The sequence below is a fragment of the Ambystoma mexicanum genome, chromosome 5p, assembly GCF_040938575.1.
Source record: "Ambystoma mexicanum isolate Mex_15411 chromosome 5p, UKY_AmexF1_1, whole genome shotgun sequence".
NCBI classification, from domain to species: domain Eukaryota; kingdom Metazoa; phylum Chordata; class Amphibia; order Caudata; family Ambystomatidae; genus Ambystoma; species Ambystoma mexicanum.
In genome coordinates, this window is record NC_090930.1 from 1350362195 (window position 1) to 1350386291 (window position 24097).

The following is a 24097-nucleotide window of genomic DNA, read 5'->3' on the forward strand; positions in this document are numbered from 1 at the left end:
CACACACATATAGTGCATCATTGTAAAAGTAGGCAGAAGAAGGAAAAGGAAGCAGCAGAGCAGGTGCAGAGAGCCGAAGCAAAGCTGCTTCAAACAAAACTGGCTAAAATAGGGGCAATTTGAATCGAGTTTTGCACAAAGATGTGTGGATTGGTATACTCCCGATCAGAGAGAAATGGGAGGTTTTCCGAGGGGCAGAGTAGGCTTCCTGAGAGGGGAGCAGGTGCATTTCGTAGATTTAGGGGAATGAGGCCTTAGTCTGGAAGGCAGATAGGAAGCCATTTTGGAGGACCATATGGATTCCAGTGTTGGTCCTGTGGGAGGAAGGGACATTTGTCACAAGATTGTAGAATTAGGCCATCATATTTTTATGTGTGCATTTTGGGAGGAGGTCCTTTCCTGCTCCTGGGTATAAGCACATATCCTGACTAGGACAGTCTACAGAGAGCTTTGATGTGTCCATTTCTCTCTGTTAACACTAATCCAGAAGAGGAACCCCAGGTAGGTGTGACGATAGGTGACCAAACTTCTTAATTAATGGACGATACAGGGGCGACTAAATTTTGCATCATGGAAGGTAAGTTTTCTCCTTTCAGGAAAAATGATGGGCACACATGGATTCTCTGGGGCTATCCTACATGGAGGATTTACCTATTAAGGTAGGTACATAGGATTTATCAGCTCCTTTGTTGTATTGTACAGATACCCCAGTGAATCTCTTGGGCAGGGATCTTTTGAGCAAGTTGAATATGGCAATCTCATTCACAGAAGAAGGTATAGTATGCTCAACTGTATCTAGCCAGGAAAATGGCACTTTTGCGAGCATGCTATAGTGACAGAGTGACAAGGAGGGTGCCCGTACATTCAGATTTATTCCTCTAAGGAGTGATGGCGTTGCTGGGATGGGTGCCTGCGATTAGAAACAGAGCATGGTGGATACCAGCTGAATTTTTGTTTTGTCCCACAGTTCCACAAGAGGTTGCGCCAGGCACCGTAGTTACCATACTTCTAGAATCGGTAGTCATCAAAAAGGACAATGTGGTTCTCTCAGGCACTGGTGAGGAAGGAGAGGAATGGCATACAGTTCTGTGCATCGATCCAACACTATCGCTAAGTGGGTTGTCTGATATACACTTGTTTGAGATGCTGAGGATACAGGAGAGATGGTTTTTGAGATTGGTGTACCTTGCCAGACAACAATAGAGCATAGGGAGATACCTCAGACTATTCTCAGAACTACATTGCCATATTGGAAGGAATATTTGGAGAAGGTGCCTAGTCACTTATGGAGTAGTAATTCTCATGATGTGGGGTTGCTGAAAAGCATAGGAGAAGTACGGATAAAGTTGAAAACCAGGTGTAATATTGCCATGTGTAAGACAATACCCCATGCCTAGGGTGGCAGATGAGGGGATCTACGTGGCGATTATGGTGTTGTGAAAGCAAGGTATAATCCAGCCTTCCGTGTCCCCATGCACCACATCTATCTATCCTGTGAAGAAGGAGAAATGGTCCAGCTGGAGGATGGTGCACGATTTGCGTCGTTTGAAAAATATCATTGAGGCTGAGTTCCCAGTGGTTCCAAATCCTGCTACCATTCTCTATAACCTCCCTACTGGTCCTACCCACTTTCCTGTAATTGATCTGAAGAATGCATTTTTCAGAGTTCCCTTACACCCCGATTCTCAGTACCTTACTAAATGTATGTATCGTGGGCAAAGATTTCAGCACACAAGATTACCACAGGGTTATTGTGACTCCCCGATTATTTTTAATCTGGTGATTCAGATGGATTTGAGGAATTTGCATGTGCCTAGTACAGTGATTCAGTATGTGGACGATTTGCTAGTCTATAGCACATCAGATGAGCAGTATCGAGGAGATTCAATAACGCTTCTCACCCTGCTCAAGTAGAAGGGCTACAAGGTGGACAAGGAGAAATTACAGTATTGCCAGACAGAGGTAGTGTACCTGGGGTAAGTAATATTGCCCACAGGAAGAAAAGTGATGTCTGAGAGAGCAGTTGCAGTTCCGAGTACACCACAACCAGTTACCATAAAACAGATGCAGCAGTTTTATTTGGGACTCTATAACTATTGTAGGTCTTGGATTTTTGACTACACTAATTACACAAGGCCCCTTTTGCAAGGACTCAAGGAAGCACAGAAAGTAAAAGGTCTGATTGAGTGGTAGGAAGAGATGGTAACTTATTTCTGGGAGCTTAAGGCTGCAATCAGTAATGATCTAGTACTGGCGCCACTGGACTACAAGAAGCCATTTTATGTGTTTTCCCATTCAAATGGACAGGTGATGGTGACGGTCTTCACCCAGAGAACAACGATAGGCCATAAGCCTTTGGCTTATTATACCGGACACTTAAATCCAGTCATGCAGGTTAATTTCCTGTTCGAGCAAGCTCTGCCGTCATCGGCTTTTGTTATTCAAAAGTCTTCGACTATTACTATGGGCTGCCCAGTGACATTGTATGTTGAAAATGCAGTTTTTCCGATTTTTGGAAGAGTTCAAATCGACTCTCACCATGCAGAGAGCTTCAGGATATGAGGTCATTTTATCGAAAGCATCTATTCATCCAGTGAGTTGTCACATAGTCAATCCCGCAAGCTTTGTAGCTGAGCCTGTGTAACCTGATGATGTTGTACATGATTGTGTGACTTATCTAGGAGAAGGGGACGTGAGTACAGATGTCAAGGAAGATGCACTAGAGGGAGGAGAAATACTCTTTGTCGCTGGTTCATCGACATTTGATCAAGACACTGGAGAAAGGCATGCAGGTGTGGCAGTTGTTGACCTTGTGAACGGTGAATACCAAGTCAGGATGAGGTAGCAATTGCTTTTGCATTTTTTTGCACAGGTGGTAGAATTGGTAGCTCTCATAGAGGTACTAGAGATGAGTTAGCGGAAGGCAGTTGCTATTCTCTCTGACTCTGCTTAGGTCACCTACACCGTGCATTCAGGGTTGTCAAGATGGCATATGAGAGGGATTGGGAGATCGGATGGGACCCCTGTCCAGCATGCTGCATTACTGTCCAGACTAACTGAAGTGCTAACAATGCCAGCAGAGGTAGCCATTATCAAACACAATGCGCACACTAACCGGACTGACCAAATAGCGCTGGCTAATGGTTCAGCTGATAGAGCGGCAAAGGCGGCCACCTATTTACCATTTACACATTCCCAAATCACAGAACCCGTGCAGCAGCAGGTACAGTTTTACCAGCTCCTTACACTGCAGTTCCTTTCATTCAGATTATGGAAATACAGGAGCGAGTGCCGAAGAATGAGAAGGATCTGTGGGTTAAAAGGGGTTGTGCCCTCTCACCCACCAATTTATTGTGGAGACAGGAGCTTACAGGAAAAGTAGTTATGCCCCTAGAGTTACGTATCTTGGCTCTGCAGCGGCTGCACTATCCACTGCACAATTCTTGACAAATCACAGCAGACCTCCAGGAAGACTGGTGTAGACCAGCCGTTAAAGTTGGGACCCGCAAAGGGACCTTGGTGCTAATTATGGTACCGCAATTTGCAGTACCGTAATTAGTTCCTTCCCCATCCCCATTATGCCCTATGGGGCAAAAATGGGAATGGGGAAGGGCCATGGAGAAAGGGGGAATTACCGCCCTGCCAACCTTGGAATGGGGTGGTAATTCCCCTTTCCTCCATGGTGGTACCGGTATGGTACCGGCGGCAACCATGGTGCTAATAGCACCATGGTTTACCGCCTACCGTGTAATGAGGCCTTAACTCCCTGGTTTCACAAGCACTCTGGAGAGACTCTAAGCTCATCCTAGTCAATTTACCTTTTGCAATAGATTCCATTGCTTGTAATGTAGTTATCTAGTACACAACTAAACCTCAGTTTAACAAAGTGTAGATATATTGTAAGTGGCAAGGTTACACACTGATTCTTAAAACCATAAGCATCCCACCCCTGCCACCAGTGTAAAGACTGGAGGGGGGTATCTGTACTCCTGCTCTCTATATGACAGAGTAAAAGCACAGAGCACCCCAGCAAAGGTTCTCTATTTGGTAGCTGTGGATGAGCAACCAAGGCTTAAGCTCTCGAGAGGTGATGCAGGCTGGTTCTTAAGTACAGTGTAGTCCCCAAGCACCCACAAAGGAATGTCCACACCCTATGTTAGTAAAAACACAGTTCTTTATATAAATAGGCTCAAGTTATGTATACAATCACAATAACACGCTTTGTGCTCAAGATAATCTAAAATGGTAAATATATGCTGTTTCTATGTGGTACCACAATTACTATTTGATTCCATTAAAATGCATCAACTGTACTCAGTTCAAATGTCATACAAATCAGTTAATAATGTGAACCAACCATAGACATAGGAGGAAAGCAGGTTGGTTAAAACAATAGGCAGAATACTGGCCCCTACCACTAGACACAGTTCTGTGTGAGGATCCCTCCACCTGGGCAACCTGTAAAAAAAGATATAATACAAGCCCAGTCCATTTATTGTTTATATATGTCTTTTTTCCCTCTAAAAAGGTTCTACCAACCCAATGTATCTGGAATAGCAGTGTTCGACGTCGGGTCGTCGACGGATCCTTCTTGAGTGGCTTCCTTTAAGCAGGAGCCACGGATCGTTGGGATCCCACAAGGAAATGGTGAACAAAGGCGTCGAGGCAGCAGCTTCGGTCCGGGCGGTGCTCTTCGACGATCAGTCGTGGACGTCCTGCGAAAATGAGGCATGCGGTGCACCTCAACGATGATAGTTTGTTGCCGCAAAGAGTTACTGAAGAACTTTGGTCCGCAAGGGTGTCGGGTCGTCGGCGTCTTTGTGGTCTTCGTGTGGTTGGAAACCCACCGGCGGATTCTCCTTGGCACGTCAGCGGCCTTGACTTTCTCCGGCGGGACAAAGCATGCGTCAGTGATGAGCGAGGGAGTCCTTGTTTCAAAGTGTTCTTAAGCAAGGGAGCGCAAAGTGGTCATCGACGGTGATGGACTTCAATGTCCAGGCGCTTCGCTTCGTGATTCTGCGGCGGTCCCCGTCTCCGGCCGGCAGCCTTTCAAGGACTGACTTCTGGGGCGCTTCGCCGAAGGTCAGCTGGTACACGATGGTCCCTCGTAGCTCAGGGATAGGTCTCCTAGCCAGGTCCTCTCTTGGATCCGTTCCTTGAGGCACAGCAGCTTTCAGATTGGCAAAGGACAGCAGCAATTCTTCTTCTTCCAGTGGACTTCAAGGTTAAGCATCAAGTATCAACTTCAGCTTCTGAACGATTTCCATCAGTGAGAAGTCCCCAGATATACTTGTGGTCTCTCATTCACTCTGCTGGGTCACACTCAGGCAACCAATTATCCAGAATGGCATTCATGCAGGCAGGCAGCCAATCAGGCTCACAGTCCTTTCAGGCCATTCTACTCCCAACCAGACACTCACAACATATATGTGTATTGGGACAAGTACCCAGCCATTCAGTACTCCACACTGCATTCATAGCAGTTTCGGGCAGGGCTGTCCCATTCATTGTGTTACATACCAGAAACCAGACACCCATAACATGAAGTGCTTATTGGTCACACACTCCATTCACCCAGGTCCCACCCCAAGGTCGTACCCAAAACATACAGTAGCTGGGAAGGCTCCAGCCAGTCTGGCCTGGACTTCCCCACAGTACCATATATGGAACTTCCACCCGACAGCCAGTCAGGGGAAAGGGACAGAGTCAAGGCTTCCCAGTACTTTGGGAAAAACAAAGTATCATGCAATAGAGAGCAAGAGGCCACAGAGGCCATCTTGTCTTCTATCAGGAATCAACTGATTCCAATGGAAGGGCTTAGGTATCCCAAAATTGAGGATACTCAGAGCACCTGTCAAATTCAGCATGGAGCTGCCACCAGCCCATACCCTGTTCTGTGGGCCACACACAGGTGCCCAAAAATAGACATTGGGTGTACAGGGTTGTACCCCCACCGATGGGTGCCATAAGAGTATCCCAAAGTTCTGGTCACCAAACCAAAAAGAGGAAGAGCTGCACTGCCAGGAGTCCCACATGGACTCCTGGGCAGAAAATAACACAGAACATACAGGAAAAAGGACTACAGAACAAGGACAGGGAGGCCCTATCCCTCCAATGGATTTCCAGCATCGCAGCGACGGATTCCCCGGCAGGTCTGACCTTCAGGGCCCTACCGGCATGGTTGTCACCGAAGCAACAGCACCGTTAACAACGGCACCGGTGCTTCAGTGTGCCCATTTCCATGGAGTCTTTGTCACTCCATGGAAATGAGGATTAACCATTACCACCGCTGTTTGTGATATCCCAGTGGCACCGGGATATCAGGCAGTGGTAAGGGTGTTATGGGGTTGGTGGCAACCCACCGGTAGCACCGGCAGGTTACCGCCAACCTCGTAATGAGACCCAGTGACTCTCGTGAATATTGCAGAGATAGTGGGAAGATATGAGTGCTACCATGTATATTTGTTTGTTGTTGTTGTTTTTTCTTCTCTCCTAGTTTAGATGTGACGTGTAATATAAATGCAAATGTTGATACTCTGTCTAGTGTTGTAGGGTTTTAAGACCAAAAAGGGATATTGATCATGATTTAACTGAAGGTGTGGGTTTGGATAGTACTGTGGATGTACATGGCTTTGCCACAGATAATATCTGGTATAGTTATATGAGAAGGGTGTGGAGAGAAAGGTCTGCAGATTCTTGTTATAGCTGCTCATTTATCCCCCATGCTTCTGGCGTTCCCTGAATGTTTATTCCAAGCAAAGTGTCACCAAATATAGTCCAGTGTTTTGTGCACCTAGCCGTATGCTGAGTACGAGGACAATTTAAAGGACAGTAATAATCATATCTGTTGATAAAGATGAGTGTGCGAAAAAAGAAGCAGCACGGAAATGTACGATGTAACCTAAGAGCACAACTGAAAATGAAAGCTTCTGTTTTTTCACATAACTAATGAGAGCAGGGGGTAATGAGTTGCAGGGCGGGAGGAATGAGGGGGCTCACTGAAGAAGCATTAGCACAGATTAATGACATGGAATCTGTATGTGAAATGTCTATGTGCCTCAATGAGCCAGAGAATCCTGTTAAGATCCATTTACTTACACTTTTTCTCTGTGTTTCTAGAGTGAGGAGACGGTGCCTGTCGACACGAATATGAACTGTAGTCCAGTCCTTCGTATTGCTGATCTTTGCTGGTCTTGCTGGCCCTTTGCTTATCTCCAAATTGGCAAGGAATGTGCATACCATTACACTGTACTCCCCAATCATGTTAGTGCCTGAAGCACATTTGACAGTCTCAAGAACATCACCTCAAAACACCGCTCTGCCTTTTTTGTCTCCTTTGCCCCTTGCATCCCTTTTTTCATCTAATTTGAATGGACTGAAGACTCTGAATGGACATAAGAGAATTGAACTTTAGAGAAGACATAAGCAAAGCAACTATCTGTTGTTACCTTCTTCAGAGGCATAAAAGAGAATTCCAGGTTTTGGCTCTACAGTAGGGCCGCAATGGCCTTCTCCTCCCTCCTGGCCCCTGGTGTCCAAGTCATCGGCAAAGCAAAATGACTGCAGGTCACCAGGTATGAGTTGCTCCTTTTCATGAACCACTCAGAATTTGTGTTCAGTTCGATAAAGGAAGAAATTAGAGCCTTGAGTCTTATGACATTGCAGAACTGCTACATCCTTGACTTTCTGACAGCTATGGAAGGCAGAGTCTGTCACAAAATAGGGAGTATGAGTTGCACCTACATTCCTTCCAATGATTCGGATAATGGGACCCTGTCCCAAACAATTGGAGTGCAACACAAACTTTCAGTGGCTGGGATTGGAGACGATACTTGGATAGACTCATTGGTCTCCTGGGTGTCCTCCTGAATGAGCATAACTGTGAAGATACTGATGCCTATTCTTGTCTTTTTGCTTATCATTTTCTGTTCCTGTCAGGTTCTCTTGAGATGCTGTTTTCCCAAGCTACTTAGAACAGCTGCCATGATGTCAGTTACTCAGTTTACGGGTAGGGCCACTTCCATCTCAAATCATATGGGCACACAGACTAAGACAGGGACGAATTCAGGATTAATTGAGACTCTGTGTACTGTTTTGTGTCCTGCACCGGATTGGGGTAACTATGTGGAGTATTGGATAGATTGCGGAAATGGTGGGTGCATGTTATTGTCTTGTACGCTGGAGGAGTATGCCCAAAGTGGGAAGATCATATAGGATGCTTGTAAGGTTTGGGTTCCTCAGGTAGATTTTAATAAAGAACACAAATTTAGAATTAGAAATGCTAATGTGTTGTTTTATTCTATTCTGTTTGTTTTAAGATTTTATTGATGTTCTGTTTTGTAAAGGTTTAAATAAACCAAATACAATAAATAAAAAAATAAAAAAGAACACAAATGTAATGTAGTAGTTAATTAACTAAAGGGGATAATGCTGGGATGCACGTTTCATGTCCCAACATGTTGCATGTCATGTTAGAACAATAGTGTGGCTAGGTTAGGCAAAATGTTGCAATTTAACTTGTGTTTAGTGTAGGTAAATGGATTGAGATAAATGTTACTCTAAGTATTACTTTGTGTTTAAATTGGATACATTTTAGATTTGCATCAGGTAGCAACAAAGTAGAAATCGTGGGGACACAATGGGCCTCAATACAAGTTTGGTAGTGTGGGAAAAAAAGTGGCAGCAATTCCGTTACCACCACTTTTCCTGCACTGCCAAACTACAAGTTTGGTGGTGGGGTTGCCGGCTTTACCAGCAACTCGGTGTAACCCACCATCAATAAATGCTGGTATTACTGGTGCCTGTAATACTGTCTATTCCCCCTATGGAGTTCTATGGGACTCCATGGAATGGGGAATACCCATCGTTATCAGCACTTGTAGTCTGCCGGAATTACCAGTGGGATACCACCCAACAAATAATGAGCCCCAATGTCATTGTGCAATGTACAACGTGTAGTGCTTAGAGTGGGAAGTGAGGAGCTTTATGCATGCGAGAAAGAGAAGTCTAAGATGGGAAAGCCACTGAGAGGGGTGCAGGAGCCCTGAACAATGTACATGTGGGATTCAATAATGATTTAGATGGTAGACATGTTCTGGGATATTAGGGGATTATGGGTTTTTTGTGGAAGTACATGGAAATGCTGCAGATCACCATTCCCCCATAGTTGGTTTCCGTGTAGGCAGTAGAGAGTTTGGTTTGCTGAGGTGAACTTTGCATGGCCTGAAGGGTTGAATGACCAGGTCAAGGAAGGAGGAATAAAGCAAATCACATTTGGGCAGGTGGCGATAGCATCAAATGGTTACTTGAGTCGAAGATAAAATGAAGTGCCATTGGGTCGTGGGTTTACGACCAGATGGGTTTGTGGATATAGGGAACATATCTTCCTGGGAGCACAGAGTCTTGTTGTTAATTGCGGCCAAATGGTGAGTCGAATTGGGGTTAGTTAATAAAACACATGGAAGGAGTGCTGGAGGAAGGGTTTTCCGATGTTTTATTAGTTTCGTTTGAGCTCTCAGGAAGATAAACAGGATGTGTGCTAGAGGCTGAATGATCTGAGATTGTAGTCACAAATAAGGTAATGTTTGGAATGCAGAATAAATAACACGGGATGACAGCACGTCTGGTATGATAAGATAATTATTGCTTGAGCATGAAAATGTTTGTTTCTCTCCCTCCTCTTGTTTGAAGTGTTCTTGTAAAAGCCTTGCACGTCACATACTGGGTTAAAGATTTCCTACCAAATGGGACAAGTCATACATTGAATTGTTTTCAGATACTAAGGAGATTATGTTTAGAATGTCACGACTGATTATGGAAAGAAAGTACATGGGGAAGGGGATTGTGTTTTGTCAATATGTGTCCAATAGGGTTTGAGAACGTAGGGGGATTAGATTTCCTTGTATAGGGTTAGCCAATGGGATTTTGACTGATGACTTTGTAACAAAATATGTGTGATTATGTTAATAGTTCAAATGTGTATAAAAGCTGCAACTTTGTTGAGCACTGGAAGGAACTATTCGTTTTCAGCTTCACAAGACTGATTAACCCCTTCCGACCGTCAGCATGCAATAAACGTGCTTTTCTCTCAAAGGGCATTTACTCTCCTTTGGGGCTGTTTTTGCTTTGGATTTTGGAGTCACATTCTCACACTGCCACCAACTCTTGCTGAACATGGACGAAAGAGCAATCACCATGTTCTCCATGCACATGGGTCTCTGAAGGTACAAAAGGCTGAACTTCGGGACAAGTGCATATATGCATCCACATGTGCTCACTCAACATGCCGATCTGGGAACCCGATGACAGTAATCTATGCTAGCTCTGATGGAGCAGCAGTATTCTTAAATCTACAAGAAGGCCATCGATTTCCTCTAGTTCATCCCGCATTTCTGTCTCTATACATACGAACACCCATTCAAAGTGATCACACAGCACAAGCCATCCATACCCATTTTGTGAGGGACCACTCAAAAACCACCCTACAGACTGAGAAATGGTCTTAAGGCTAAATAGCTATGATTTTTCCCTAGAGTCCAACCTGCCCGACTTCCGGTCTCACCACCCTCTTGATGCCAAAGCACACACAACCAGAGAGGCAGAACACACAGAAGAACATGTGCGCATGATCATCAAAGCGGATTCCCCTTAAGTGAAAAGCCCCAGCGAGTTAGCAACAGAAACAGTGACTAACATATGCCTCTAGTGGGCACTCCAGGTCACTGAGTCAGAGAACTGGAGACACCTTTTCCATGAGCATGCTCATAAGACTCCCACATTCAAAGCACAACTGTCCACTACAACGATGATTAACCGAGAGCTGACTAAGTCGTCTGAAGACTGCTTTTGCGAGTCACAAGAATCTTCAAGCCCGACACCCTCACTGACTCGGTCATTCACTTTGCTCCTTGGCACAACCAAAGGATCATCAAAACCAAATCTAGATTAGTGGAGCAAGTCTGGTTTCCCAAAATTAAGAAAGTTGAGGCTGTGATGTCGAAATGCTTCATGTGTCAAACCTCAGGAAGAACAAGACTCTCAACACTGGAACAAAATGAACACTGACTTCTGTTCTCTCTCTCCCTCATTCACACTCTCTGTCCTTTCTATAATGGCACGTGCCTACCTTCCCTCATGGACAATTAATCAAGCTACCCGAAGGTAGAGGTTGCACACTTAATGGCCACCAATGCCATGATTGCAAAGCTAGAGAAAACTGTGGCAACACTGGGTATTGTAGTCGAACGAAATACCAACAACTAACCTCCACCATCGCCTTTTTAGATGAACCTCTGACTGCCAAACACCACTGAGTGACACTAATAATCTCCAAGAACTATCAAAGGTACATCGCCAGGAACTTGCATGATTTCAAAGGACTGACTGGGTGTCATGCATGCTGGACGTGGTCCTACCTCCTACGCTCGTAGAACAGCTAGACCGTTCTATTCCAAATGGCGGTTGTTCGATACGCTGCCGGGAAAACGACGTTTGCACTTTTCACGTCGCTAACTCCACGTGTACTCTGCTTCGTCACGTGAACTACGGCATTACGTATTTAAGCAGCGTGGAAACTGCACTCGCTGCTTCTGATCGAATCATTTGGCGTTGTGTAGCTGAACCTCCGGTCTGCATCCTTGCAGGTTACTATAGCTACTTATTGGGCCTTCTATAGCGTGTTTCCGTCACACGCTGATTCCTGGAGCTGTTTGGTCGCGTGTAAATCCACACGCGCACGCTATCTTCAAGCGCTGCTGGTCTGGACTGCATGAATCCTGCTCGCGTGTAAATCCACACGCGCACGCTATCTTCAAGCGCTACTGGACTGGACTGCGTGAATCCTGTTCGCGTGTAAATCCACACGCGCACGCTATCTTCAAGCGCTGCTGGTCTGGACTGCGTGAATCCTGCTCGCGTGTAAAATCCACACGCATATATTGTCTTCGAGCGCTGCTGGCCTGGACTGGGTGAATCCTGCTCGCGTGTAAAATCCACACGCATATATCGTCTTCGAACGCTGCTGGCCTGGACTGCGTGAATCCTGCTCGCGTGTAAAATCCACACGCATATATTGTCTTCGAGCGCTGCTGGCCTGGACTGCGTGAATCCTGCTCGCGTGTAAAATCCACACGCATATATTGTCTTCGAGCGCTGCTGGCCTGGACTGCGTGAATCCTGCTCGCGTGTAAAATCCACACGCATATATTGTCTTCGAGCGCTGCTGGCCTGGACTGCGTGAATCCTGCTCGCGTGTAAAATCCACACGCATATATTGTCTTCGAGCGCTGCTGGTCTGGACTGCGTGAATCCTAATCGCGTGTAAATCCACACGCACGCGCTCTTTTCTTCGCGGCTGTACATAACCGCGTGAACTTTGTTTATACCTTAAAAGGAGCGCTATTTCCAACTCCTGCACCTGTGATATTAACAGGGGGAGTGATTCATTTCTATACTTTACTCTACGTGGGAAGGAAGCTTTTCAAATTGGAAGGTGACAGTGAACAGTACCTTGGACGCTATCCTGTGGTGCATCAACCCGGTATCTAGCGTGAGCCTCGTTCCGTTCGGGATAAGTCTCCCTTACTAATCTTCCCTTCCTTGTCGTTTGTTCTACCTTGGATTCCTCAAGAGACTCTGCTGGATTCGTTCTGCCCTAGACTCAAGGTCAGTGTGTGTATTCATGGCATTTTCTATTCCATCATACCCAGGTTGGGGGCAGTTATTCATGATACTTTATTTTGTTCTAGGCTGACTTCCTATACCTTACCCACGCCCTTTCCAGTGATCCATCGCTCTGCCTGTTTTACCGGTCAGAGAGTTGTATCATTTGGAAGGTCTTAACTTGACTTCACAACTATCAAAACGCATGAACAGGGATCCGGAAGACCCTACCACCTGTATCCTTTTGAGTACCGTATCCTTTTCAGTTAATACTTGGGTGCTTTCTGACACTGGGCTCATATGAGTAGAAGACCCTTGACGGTCCAAACGGGCAAACCACAGACCCCAGGAGGGGGCAAAGCAATATCTCAGTGGCAATCGTTTTAATTACAGACCAGTGCTTAACACCAGCAGTGAGGCATGAGACCCCAACATAAGCCAGTATCTGCGTGAAACGAAGCTGAGTGTCGCTCTCTGCTCTGTTGAGGCAGAGGCCTGCCAGTCTGAGTAGAAGACTTCCCCTCAGCCATTGATATGAGTACTGATGACCAAAACCCATGTCCATTTGGCACCAGACTCTTATTTTGAATCTAAACTTTGGGAGGGATGTTATGTACAATGCAGTGGGCGGTACAGACTCCCATTGGGACGCACTTCCACATGCATTTACAAGTGAGTGACATTTAACGTCACTGCTTATTAATTTTAAAAAACTCTGGCCCGTGCTCTAGTGGGGTATAACACAGCAGTTGATCTAGACACTGGCCTCTGTCAGTTCTTTGTTTGGCCCTGCTGGCAATTTAGGTTCCAGGGCGTAGCCCGAGTACAGTAGGAACCAAGCATTCGCAATGCCAACAGTTTCAGCTTTTATGTAGGCATGGGAAAACCACTTGCCAGGCACAGCCGTGCTGGTATTAACTGGCCATTGATGGTAGCAGGTGCAAAATGGTGTGAGTACCTGGGCATCTAATAGCAGTGCCTGTAAAATGCCTAATACTTATACACCAGCCAAAACTGTTGGCTTTGCCAATGCATGTTTTTAACATGACTTCAGTGAAGGACACGCAGAGTGCTTATAAATCAAATGACTGAAGGCAGACCTGTGTAATAATGTCCTAGCAAAAATATCCCATGACAAAAAAGTTGCAGTTTTTTGCAGAGACATTATTACATTGAATATGCGCGGGACACCCTTGCAACCCCTGTTTTTTGTTTTTTTTAAATGTGAGCGGGGGACATCCCCGCATCCCGTCTCCATACATAATGTGACCATATATAATGTCGCCAATGGCTTTTCCAGGCAACATTATGTATGGGGACATTATTACCTGATACCATTTTTATTGCACCAGTAGTGGGTTTACAACTCCAATTAAGTCATTACCTCTCAGAAGATTCCTTTGAAAAACACTAGCAGGGACTTCAGGATGCCCTTGGTATCTCAGAACAGGTACTAGCGTGGCTGACCTCCTTCCAACAGACAGTTCTTCCCAAGTCATCCTTGGCACCTTCTCCTATCCTACTTCCTTCTCCACCTGTGGTGTCCCCCAGGGTTCTATCCCCTGCCCTGGCTTTTTGATATCTTCTTTGCCCAGCTGGCACTCCTCATCTCCTCCTTCTCCCCCAACTTCCGGTGTTATGCAGATGACACAACTCTTTTTTAGACTTCCTGTTGACTCACTTGCACCTTCCTTCATCCCTGACTGCCTATCTGCCATCGAGGCCTGGTTCACTTCCACCGATCTCTGCCCCAAAGCCAGCAAAACCGAAATCATTCCAAATGGGATCCTTGCTCCCTCCTTCTTCCATTGTCTCTGGCCTACCTCCATGGGCTCTCCCCCTGCTCCTTCTTCTGAAGCCAGAAACCTTGGAGTCATCTTTGAATCCTCTCTCTCCTTCCTCCCTACCACTCAGGACATTGCTAAGAAGTCCCACTTTCAACTCTTCCTTCTCAAATAAATTCTCCCTTTTCTCACTTTCCCCCAGAAGCTCAATGTTTCCCAAGCCTTGCTTCTCTTTAGGATTGAATATTGCAATAGCTTCCTCCTCAATCTTCCTTCCTCTGCGACCCCTTCAGCTAATCCAGAATAGAGCAGCGAGACTTATCCTTGGCCTTAAACCCAGCGACTGCATCTCTCCTGGCCTAATAAGTCTTCAATGGCTCCCGGTTGCTGCACAGATCAAATTTGAAACCCTCTACATCATCCACAAGGCTGTCTGGGGCCAATGACCACACTATCTGCAACTCTCTCTTAGAAAATACTCTCCTTCTAGACCTCTACACTCCTCTGGCACCAACTCATTGTGTGTAAAGCATTTCGCTAAACAGAGAGCAGGAGGTCATTTGCTTTCCTCAGCTTGATCCCCCCTTTGGAACATCCTCCCCCTCCCTCTAGGCCTTGAGCAGGACCTTCTTAAATTCCAAAAACACCTCAAGACTTTCCTCTTTTCCTCCTCCTTCCCTTCTTCCCTCTGCTAATCTCACAGTTGCTTTGATTGGTGTCTTGGATCCTTATGCATCCTCTGGGCCCCTGACCCATCACACCCAATCTTCCCAGCTTCTGTCTACCTTCAGCACTTGCCTCGGCACACGCTCCGCCCTCGAGACTCGCACCTTTCTACCCAATGCGACACTAGGCCGTATAGCACTTACCATAACTTGTGTCTCACCCACAAGCATAGACTCCCCGGCACCTACCCCACTGCCCTCATCCTTGCTGCACTTGCATGTTCTGAATACTCACAAGGCATAATAGGTTTGTTCCCTCCCCCAGTGTATTTAGATTTTTGTTTTTTAATTTTATAAGCACCTAATAAGCAAACAATAAATAAATACAGTTTGATGGTAATGCTTGAATAAAGCAAGCTCTGAGATCCTATGCAGAGATGTTTTGGTCAGGGAGGGGCCAGAACTGGGTGGGAATGGCCATAGGGAATAGCATAGCCATAGGCAGTCAATGTGTGAACACATAACCAAACAACACAGTGTGTCCCTCCTCATATGCCATTCCTCCCTATCTGTACTATGATGCAATAGTTTCGGCTTATAGGTGTTGCAAGCGACACCGTGTTAGGTAAGATTTTCATATCAATTATAAATCTTCCTGACCTGTGTCAACCCCAGAACCTATTGCTTTGACTGGGTAACTATTGACCTTGTCCCTAGATTAAGGGAATCTTTTTCCCCTCTCACCTAGTCTTTTACTCTTTTTATGGGTGACCTTTTATGTCTGGTTGAAGTTATGGTTTTCTACAACTTTTGAGCTTAGGCTGGGTTGACGTTTTTGGGCTCCCCTTTTCATTTCTCTTTCATGTACTTGGGTGAACTACGGTTCCCAAGTAGAAAAGAGGGATCTTCATCCCCCTTTACATTTTATATAGTGAACCAGCACACCCCACCTTATGTGGAGTCCTGAGGGAATACAATGCATCCCCTTTCTTACTATCCTGTTAACATTTAGTTACAATTGCAAGTTTTGTTGAATGGCTGGTGGCAGTGTAACTACGTTTATTACTTTTTAGTCTTCATTACTCGCAGGCTGTTGATTCAGCCTCAGTAATGCACAGAAGAGCCACCATTTTGATAAAATGGTGGGCTCCTTCTTTTTTACCATTTCTTGACTGCTTGCTGTTTCTGAGGTCTTCCTCTGCCATTCTAGGCAGGAACGAACCCAGTGGCTGTTTTGACTCTGGCTGGAATCCTGTGGATTCCCAGCCCAGGCTCCAGACTGTCTGGAAAGGCAGGAGGCGAGGGGGTGTCCAAAACTCTGCAGCACTTTGTCTTCCACCTTGCCTGTAAGGGAACAACTCCCAGTGGGGGGCTGTCTGTCCTGATTGGACAGCCAAACCGCCCCTTGCTGTAAAATTCGGGGAGAGAATGCAGAAATTGTCCTGTAGTTCATGATAAATACTCCGAACATGGAAGCTGCTGATAGGTTGACCACTGGAGCTGAAACCAAAGAGGAAGATAAAGAAAAGAAGGCCTTAGCAATTTCCAGCTATTGGAGAGCCCACTGTGTAACCGGAGCCTGCTGTAAACCTTCCTTCCTAGTGACCTGGGGACTCCGAAAACGACAACCCTGACCCGGAGCCTGGTGACATCCACTAGACTCAAGAAGACCTGCATTTTGAGACATCCCAAGTCATGCTGCGACTTAGCGGGGCTGCAATACCCCAATACCCTGGTACCTTGAGCCATTGTGCGGTGCACAGTCTTTTGAATTCCGAATCGGCAGAGACTTTGGTGGAATCCTGCTGGAACTCCAGAAACACGATTTGAGTCCTAAATGTCCCCTCATCCGAGTGCTGGACCTTGCAAACAATGAGAATCCAACCAGCGGTATTCAGTCTTCTTCTGGCTCCTGAAAAAGGCACCAAAACCACAGAGCTGCATCCAGCTGCGAGGAAACTCTTGCCTATAACCTTCTCCATTGATCCCTGCTGCAAATTCCCTTCCAAAGTCCTGTGTTCCGTCTTCATGACAAAGGAATCCATCGACTGCTTTTTGGCTGCAGATCCTGAAGTTTTCCTGCTGCAACTCTTCTTCTATGCTGGCTGGGGTATTTACTTACCATAAGCCTGTTTGATTTCTGTAAAGCTTTTGGACCGTATTCTGTGATTGGAAAGTCACTCATCCAGTTCACCCAGGCCCACTGCTGGAATCCTCCTAGGGTGTCTTCTCTGAAGTCCCTGGACCCTAACTAACCTTAAAGGTAACTACTTACTTGTTTGAACAGTCTTCCACAGGAACTCTGACTTTTGCTTGCAACAGAAGCCTATCTCACCCTTCCTTTAGCTGGCACCTACACCCCTAGGGTACCTCTTCTGCCACTGAGTGAAGTCATGCAATTGAATAGGGAAGGACTGGATAAGTAAAGGATTCTGGGCCTCATTACAAGTTTGCCGGTCCGGGAACTACGGTACCGGTAAGCTTGCCGGTACCGTAGTTCCCGGACCAGGAAACTACGAGTTGTGCTTGCGGGTGCCTTTCTGCCTGCCAGGTCGGACCTGGCGGGCAGAGCGGCACCCGCGAGCACAGCATGTCGGATGCACCGGCACCATTATGAATGGTGCCGGTGCATCCGACCTCCCCATTGGGAATGGGGAGTAATGGATTCCCGCCCCTGCAATGAGGACATAAAGGGTCTGCCGAGGTTGCAATGGCCCTGTATGTCCCCAATGCCAGAGGCTGGAGAAAAATGCAAGTTCGGTGGCAGCCTGCCGGTTTTACCGGCAAGGCTACCGTCAAACTTGTAATGAGGCCCTCTGACTTGAAAAGTGTTGAAAAGTACTTACTTGTGAAAGAGATAGTTGGTAACTGTAACTCTGAGTGAACAGTTACAAAAGTTCTTACTTACCTTGAATGTAGTTTCACTATTCTGAAAAGTATATATAAGGTTAATTTACTCACCTGTGAATTGGTTGTGACTCTTCCCCAAAAGTAATGCTGGTGGTTTCACTTTACTATTCCTGTTAGGATAAATGTATGAGTGTCCCCAACTGGGTCTTGCTTCCCCTAACTTGCTCTATAACCTGTTTAGAATAAGTCTGCCTTAGGTTTTGCCTACCTAGAATAGCATTGAGTCCTTCTTAAAGTGTAACATTGAGTTTTGTTTTCTCTGGTCTGTTTCATACATATGCTAAAACAGTCTTAGGCTTATACCTAGCTTTAAGTTGCTGATAGATCCTTTTAAAAGTATATAGGTTTTACTTACCTTGAGTTAGAAGTGTGCCATCCTAAAATAAGTTAAAGAGTTATTGCGTATCTCAATCTGTGTTCCACTGATCTTAAAAGCAACTGTAATAGTATTTTACATCCTTAGGTTTTAACTGCCTAGAACAGCTGTGTGCCATTCTTGAAAAGTGTTTGTTAGCTGTAGCTAACGTTGGTATGCCTGGTGTAATCCTAAATTAGTGTAAAGAATTCTTGCATAACTTGTAACTCGTAAGTCTGTGTTCCACTGAGCTGAGCTGAAAAGCAATTGTAATTATATATTACACCAAAAAGGTCTTACGCATCTAAAATAACTGTGTTATCCTCAAAGTAGTTGTAGGTATATACTGCTCCTTGAATCTGTGTTCCACTATTTAAAAAAGTATCCTGGTAATAGGGTTGGTTGATTATGTGATTTCTTTGCTGAGTGTCATTGCATGACTGACAGGGTCTCTACCCTTGAATTAATATAAAGTAATCTGAAAGTAACTTATGGTTTTACTCCCCATGAATAGGTGTGCCCCCTACTAAATTTGTATACTATGATCTGCCTTACCTAGAAATACTGTTAGTGTTCTGAACAAGGTCTATGCTTTGGTGTGTGTATTTTAAAGCATAGTGTTGTGTTTTTATAATTGTGGTTATATGTAATGTGATAGTACTTATTTACCCAAGATTTACCTTGGTCTACTTGTATTTAAATAAACCCTTTATTTTACAATACATAGGGCCTCATTCTAATCTTGCCGTTCTGGAAACAACAGTGCCGGTAAGCTTACCGGCACCATTATTTCCGGACCGGCAAAGTACAAATCTGGTGGGTGGGTCGGACCGGCACCCGCCCACTGACTTTCACAGAAGCACCAGCACCGTTATTACCGGTGTCGGTGTTTCCGTGGTCCCCCTTCCCATAGAGTTCTATAGGACTCTATGGGAATGGGGAACGACATCTTACCACCGCCTAACTTTCCGGCCACCGGGGTTGTAATACCCTGGTGTTACCGGCAAGCCAGGCGCCGGTAACTGTTTATGGGTCTGGTGGCTACGTGCCAGTTTTACCGGCACATTACCGCCAGACCCGTAATGAGGCCCCTAGTCTTTCAGTGTTTCTTTCGACCATATGTGTAATACAATTTCTTTGCACTGATTCTACAGCCCTCTCTCCCTTACTAAGATAAGCCTGGCTGCTCTGCCTACGCAACCATATACTCAGGTGGTGCAGCCTTATACTAAGAGTGGAGCCTTGTACTGTCTCAGTTGAATGGTTTTACTAAGCCCTTAGTTGGACTTCAGAAAAACTGTCCTAACACACCTAATAGCCCAAACTAAAAGAAAAGGGTCCAGATCAGGCACAGGAATAGAAGACTGCATGTAAGAAAAAAGGAAATCAAAACAGATGGACCTGTGCTGTGAAAACAAGGGTACAGACACAAGAAGGGAAGAGGAGACCGGGAATAAAAATAGAATGCAAATAAAAAAAAAAGACAAAAATATCAGCCAGTAAATGCATTTAATGTAAATGAAATATTTTGGGCCAACGATATGGGCAGATCTGATTCGGGGTGCGGCACATTCGAGAAAGAAGGATCAGGTTAGAAGACATGAACCATTATATTATTACATTACAGTAAAGGCTGTATACCTCTGGAAACAAAACACTTTCAGCCATAGAAAAAGCAGAGCCAACCATAGAGATCCTTCTAACACAGCTCATGTCAGAGTTAATGTACGTCTTACTCACCTGAGGAATTATTAAACCCAAGCCTTCTCGCATACGTCTGGCTCTCCACATCGCGCGGGTGTTCATTTTCTTTAGTCCTTAATGAACAAACGGTGGCAGCAATAAGGGGTCCTGTTTATTAAAGTAAAAAAAGTACATGTTCACGTTCAAATACATGTTTGAGGTTCTTCACCAAGTGGGAAGGCTAGGAATTATTAAACAGAATAATTTGGTGAGGTGTTAATAACACTGCACGTATAACCTAGGTGCAAAGCAAAAACCACACATTAAAAGACGTTATAAAAGGTCAAATAATATAAGGACCCCAACTGGTGGTGTAATATATTTAAAATGTAACAATACACCTGGAACGGCGGAACATAACAGGAAAAATACTGGTGAATTAAATGATATAAATCATCTGAGGTGGCCTACCTTGCCGTGGGAGAAGGGTGCGCACAGTGATGGCGGGAGGAGCAGAGCATAAAGGAAAGGGGCCGATGCGAAAATAGCGTGAAAGCTGCTACAAGCATAACATGAATATATACAATATATTTGTCTGTACTCTGTGGGTCCAGCGGAACATTATCAGAGCAATTGGAGGGAAAAGGGGAATGTGTCAATAGTAGTCTGTCATTTTGCCAATAGTCTTTCTATAAATAGCTGCAGCTGCCCCAAAACAGTCCAACACCCTGAAGACTAGCAGATTGCGAACAGTGTGCTCTCAGAGGATTGTGAGGTCTTGGCAGACCAGCATCTTTGGTGACTTTGTAGTCTTTGGCCTGGCACCAGTTGTGGGGGGCAGCCTGCATGTCAGTCTGTCCCACCTTGGACACCATTCTCAGCATGGACCACAATGATCATGTGCTTAGGCCTAGTGGTGGGACAACCAGCCCTTGTGCTAGACTGGCTCACTTTACTTTTGATCACATTGGGGAATACCTCTGTACTGGAAATTCTGTGGCGCCACTGTTAGCTTCATGGGAGAACTTGACGTTGAGCAAAGAAGTTCCCTGGGGCGGCTCTCTTGGTATCCTCCCTGTCTGGAGCAGCTTGCCTGTGAGAAGCCAATGATGGGTGAGAATTCTGGCCCAAATAATACCAATCTTCAAATTGGGGCGTGCAGGATAGACAACCACAAGCCACAGATAAAGAGTTCAGCAATAGGGACAACCAACCGCGGGGGCAGAATACGATGAAAGACCTTGACCATTCCGCATGCCTCCAACCACTGAACAATATCTAATTGCTTGCATATCTTCTTTGAAAGAAGACATAGGGCGCAAGTTCAATGACGACTTAAAAGCCCCAAACATGGCTATCAACTCGTTAGAGCAAAATTCAGGTTTTGATGCTCCCTTCTCTGACTTTGTGAATCCCCCAACGGTTTTGCTGTTTATTTTTGGTTGGATTTCAGAGTTTCTTTTTGTGACTAGATGTATTTCTACTGAAGTTCCTCTGTCACTGCAACCCTTTTTGATGTAATGTGGCTACCCGGGTAGGGGTACTTTGTAAGGACTCCATTTTGCTTCTGGGGGTTTCTATCAGCCAAAAAGTATTTTGGAGGAATAGGTGGCTGGCAGCTGTATAACGTAACATTACTTAATTTTGGCTACACCAGGCATGTAGCCTTTTATCAAAGCAGTCACCAAATACCGTTATGCAGGGCCCATTCTGGTATTACTGCATTTTAAAAGACCTACACACAGCCATTTGTTTGTGGCTTTTCTTTGCCTGTGTCACAAGGATAGCTCGACTGGTTTGAACTAGGCTGGGATCTTCCATGCTTCTCAATTCACAAATGTGTGATTGTGCCCGAGTGTTGGGAATGGGCTCCTGCTGAATGTCGTGATGTGGCCATACAGGCAGTGCCCATGGTCCTTTGTTCTTGCATCCCAATTCTCCTGTTAGTGATGCAATCACTTGCTGATCTCTTTCTTTACTTCCATCCAAAATGTCTAGCCTTCATTGCAAGAATCTTCCTCGTCTGCACCTTGCGTTGCTCCCGTAGACCTTTCTGGCCCTGGTGCCTAAAGATGAGAGACGCTCTCTGATGTGCTGACCTGTAACCTTGAGTGGTTGCTCCTGCTCTGTGTCTGCACTTCAAGGAAAGCAGTGGGCTCCCTCCTCCAGCTGTGCATTGTAGGACTGGCCCGCTGCCTGGGTGTGTCCTTTGTTGCCCATGTGAGCCTTTCTGGGTTATTGCCTGTTACTTCGCTTCTGCCATTGCTGATGGTCCTTCTTCGACATGGATCATTGCCCTAGGTCACCTCTCCTTCATGAATCTATTGTTATGGCTCTCATACCACTAGGGGCTCTGCTCATCTGAAATGGAGACCCCAAACAAGACTAGTCAGTCCAAACCTCAATGTCTCAACTTACTTATTACACCTGTTGTCCCCAGGTCGTAGGATCCAGCTTCGATTGCTGGAGCCTACTGGGGCAGTGTGCAGAAGAATTTGTTTGCCCCATTGGACCGCAACCATAATACATTTAGGGCTCATGCTGCATCTGCGTATCTAAGTACAATACAACTAACTTTACTTTATAACTGCAGAAGATCTACTAGAATGAGCTTGTCTCGTTTGGGAAAACGATTGGGAACTTGGGAAATGTGCTAAAGGGATTGATTCGTACCCATTATGTGGAATCTGCATTTTTCCCGAGTTCTTCTTTGGGCCTTGGAGTTTCCAGGAAAACTGCTATACTTACTTTTAAAGTGTATGCACTAGTGAGTTATATCCTCTATAGTATGTTGAAGAGCTTCTAAAGCCAGAATAATATGTTATTTTGCAAGCCATTTCAATTATTTGTATACACTTGTTTAAAGACTTTAATGCCGGGTATTTCCTAAGGCCTGCATGACCGGTTTAGAATAACCAAACATGTGCATTATATACTTTTCAAGATTTAGAAAATCAACTTTACACCAAATAGGGAGATACCTTTCTCTTATACTGAAGATCATACTTCAATATTTGCAAATCTTGGGGCCTCATTACAAGTATGGTGGTGTGGGAAAAAAGTGGCGGTAACGGAATTACTGCAATTTGTCCCGCTCTGCCATCCGTGTTTGGCCCTGGAGTGGGGGATTTACCTCCAGCATTGTGCTGGAGGTAAATCCTCCCAATTTCTGCTGAACAATCTGCAAAATTGGTGGAATTACTGTGGCAGTAATTCCACCAGCAGTTGTTCCGCCCAAAAAGCCCCATAGAGTCCAATGGACAAAATGGGGATTTACTTTGCCACTTGCAAGTTGCGGTAACAGTAATTCCTTTGGGTGGTATTCCGGTGGATTTACTGCCAGAATACCTCCCAACTCATAATGAAGCCCATAATGTTTTGAAGATTAACTAACTTCTAACGCCGTGATACCCCTGGGTTTTGGGGCGTTTAACAAATATAATAAATAAATAAAACAAATAGATGTTAAATCAGCCCATTGGATTATCCTTTGAGATAAGGGATCAGTAAAAGACACAGGAAACATTAGTGAATTGATCTTGAAACAATAAAGGATACTAATACTAAAGGTGCCAGGATGGGTTAACTCAATGTTAAATGAGGTCCTATTTATAGTACTGCTGGTCTTCCCAATAGCCCCCAACTAGAGCACAGTCTGAGGGATATAGTGCCAAGTAACCTCTCCCAGGTACAGGCTCAGGTTTATGCCCTGCACGCTTCTTTGAACAGCTCAGGGTTATAACATCCAGCTAATTGCATTTCTGACCAATTAAGTTATGAACTTAAAATCTAAAACATGGCAATAGTTTTCAATTTACAAATAAGCGTAATTAAATATAGATATCTGAATGTGTCTAATCATGCCAGACTTAATGAAATGTGTCTGGTGTTGTAATGAGATTGCAGGTTTGAATGGCAGATTTTTGCAATCTATTTAACGAACATAACAGTTATCAACATGAGATTTTCTATAAAGATAAGCTATTATCTCCCCGAATCTCTGCTTTGTGACTCTTTCTGGGAAGCCATCATCACATGTT

At 45.1% G+C, this 24097-nt stretch overlaps 1 protein-coding gene across 5 annotated transcripts in view; it reads right to left on the reverse strand.

The window, feature by feature from the left end:
- LOC138481563 (zinc finger protein 572-like) overlaps nucleotides 1-24097 on the reverse strand; it is a 336140-nt gene that overhangs the window by 197586 nt on the left and 114457 nt on the right. For all 5 annotated transcript variants that reach the window (XM_069613749.1, XM_069613751.1, XM_069613750.1 and 2 more), the window contains one exon: nucleotides 20115-20225. In XM_069613749.1, coding sequence (XP_069469850.1) covers nucleotides 20115-20225 — 111 coding nt within the window. The remainder of the gene's footprint in view (nucleotides 1-20114; nucleotides 20226-24097) is intronic.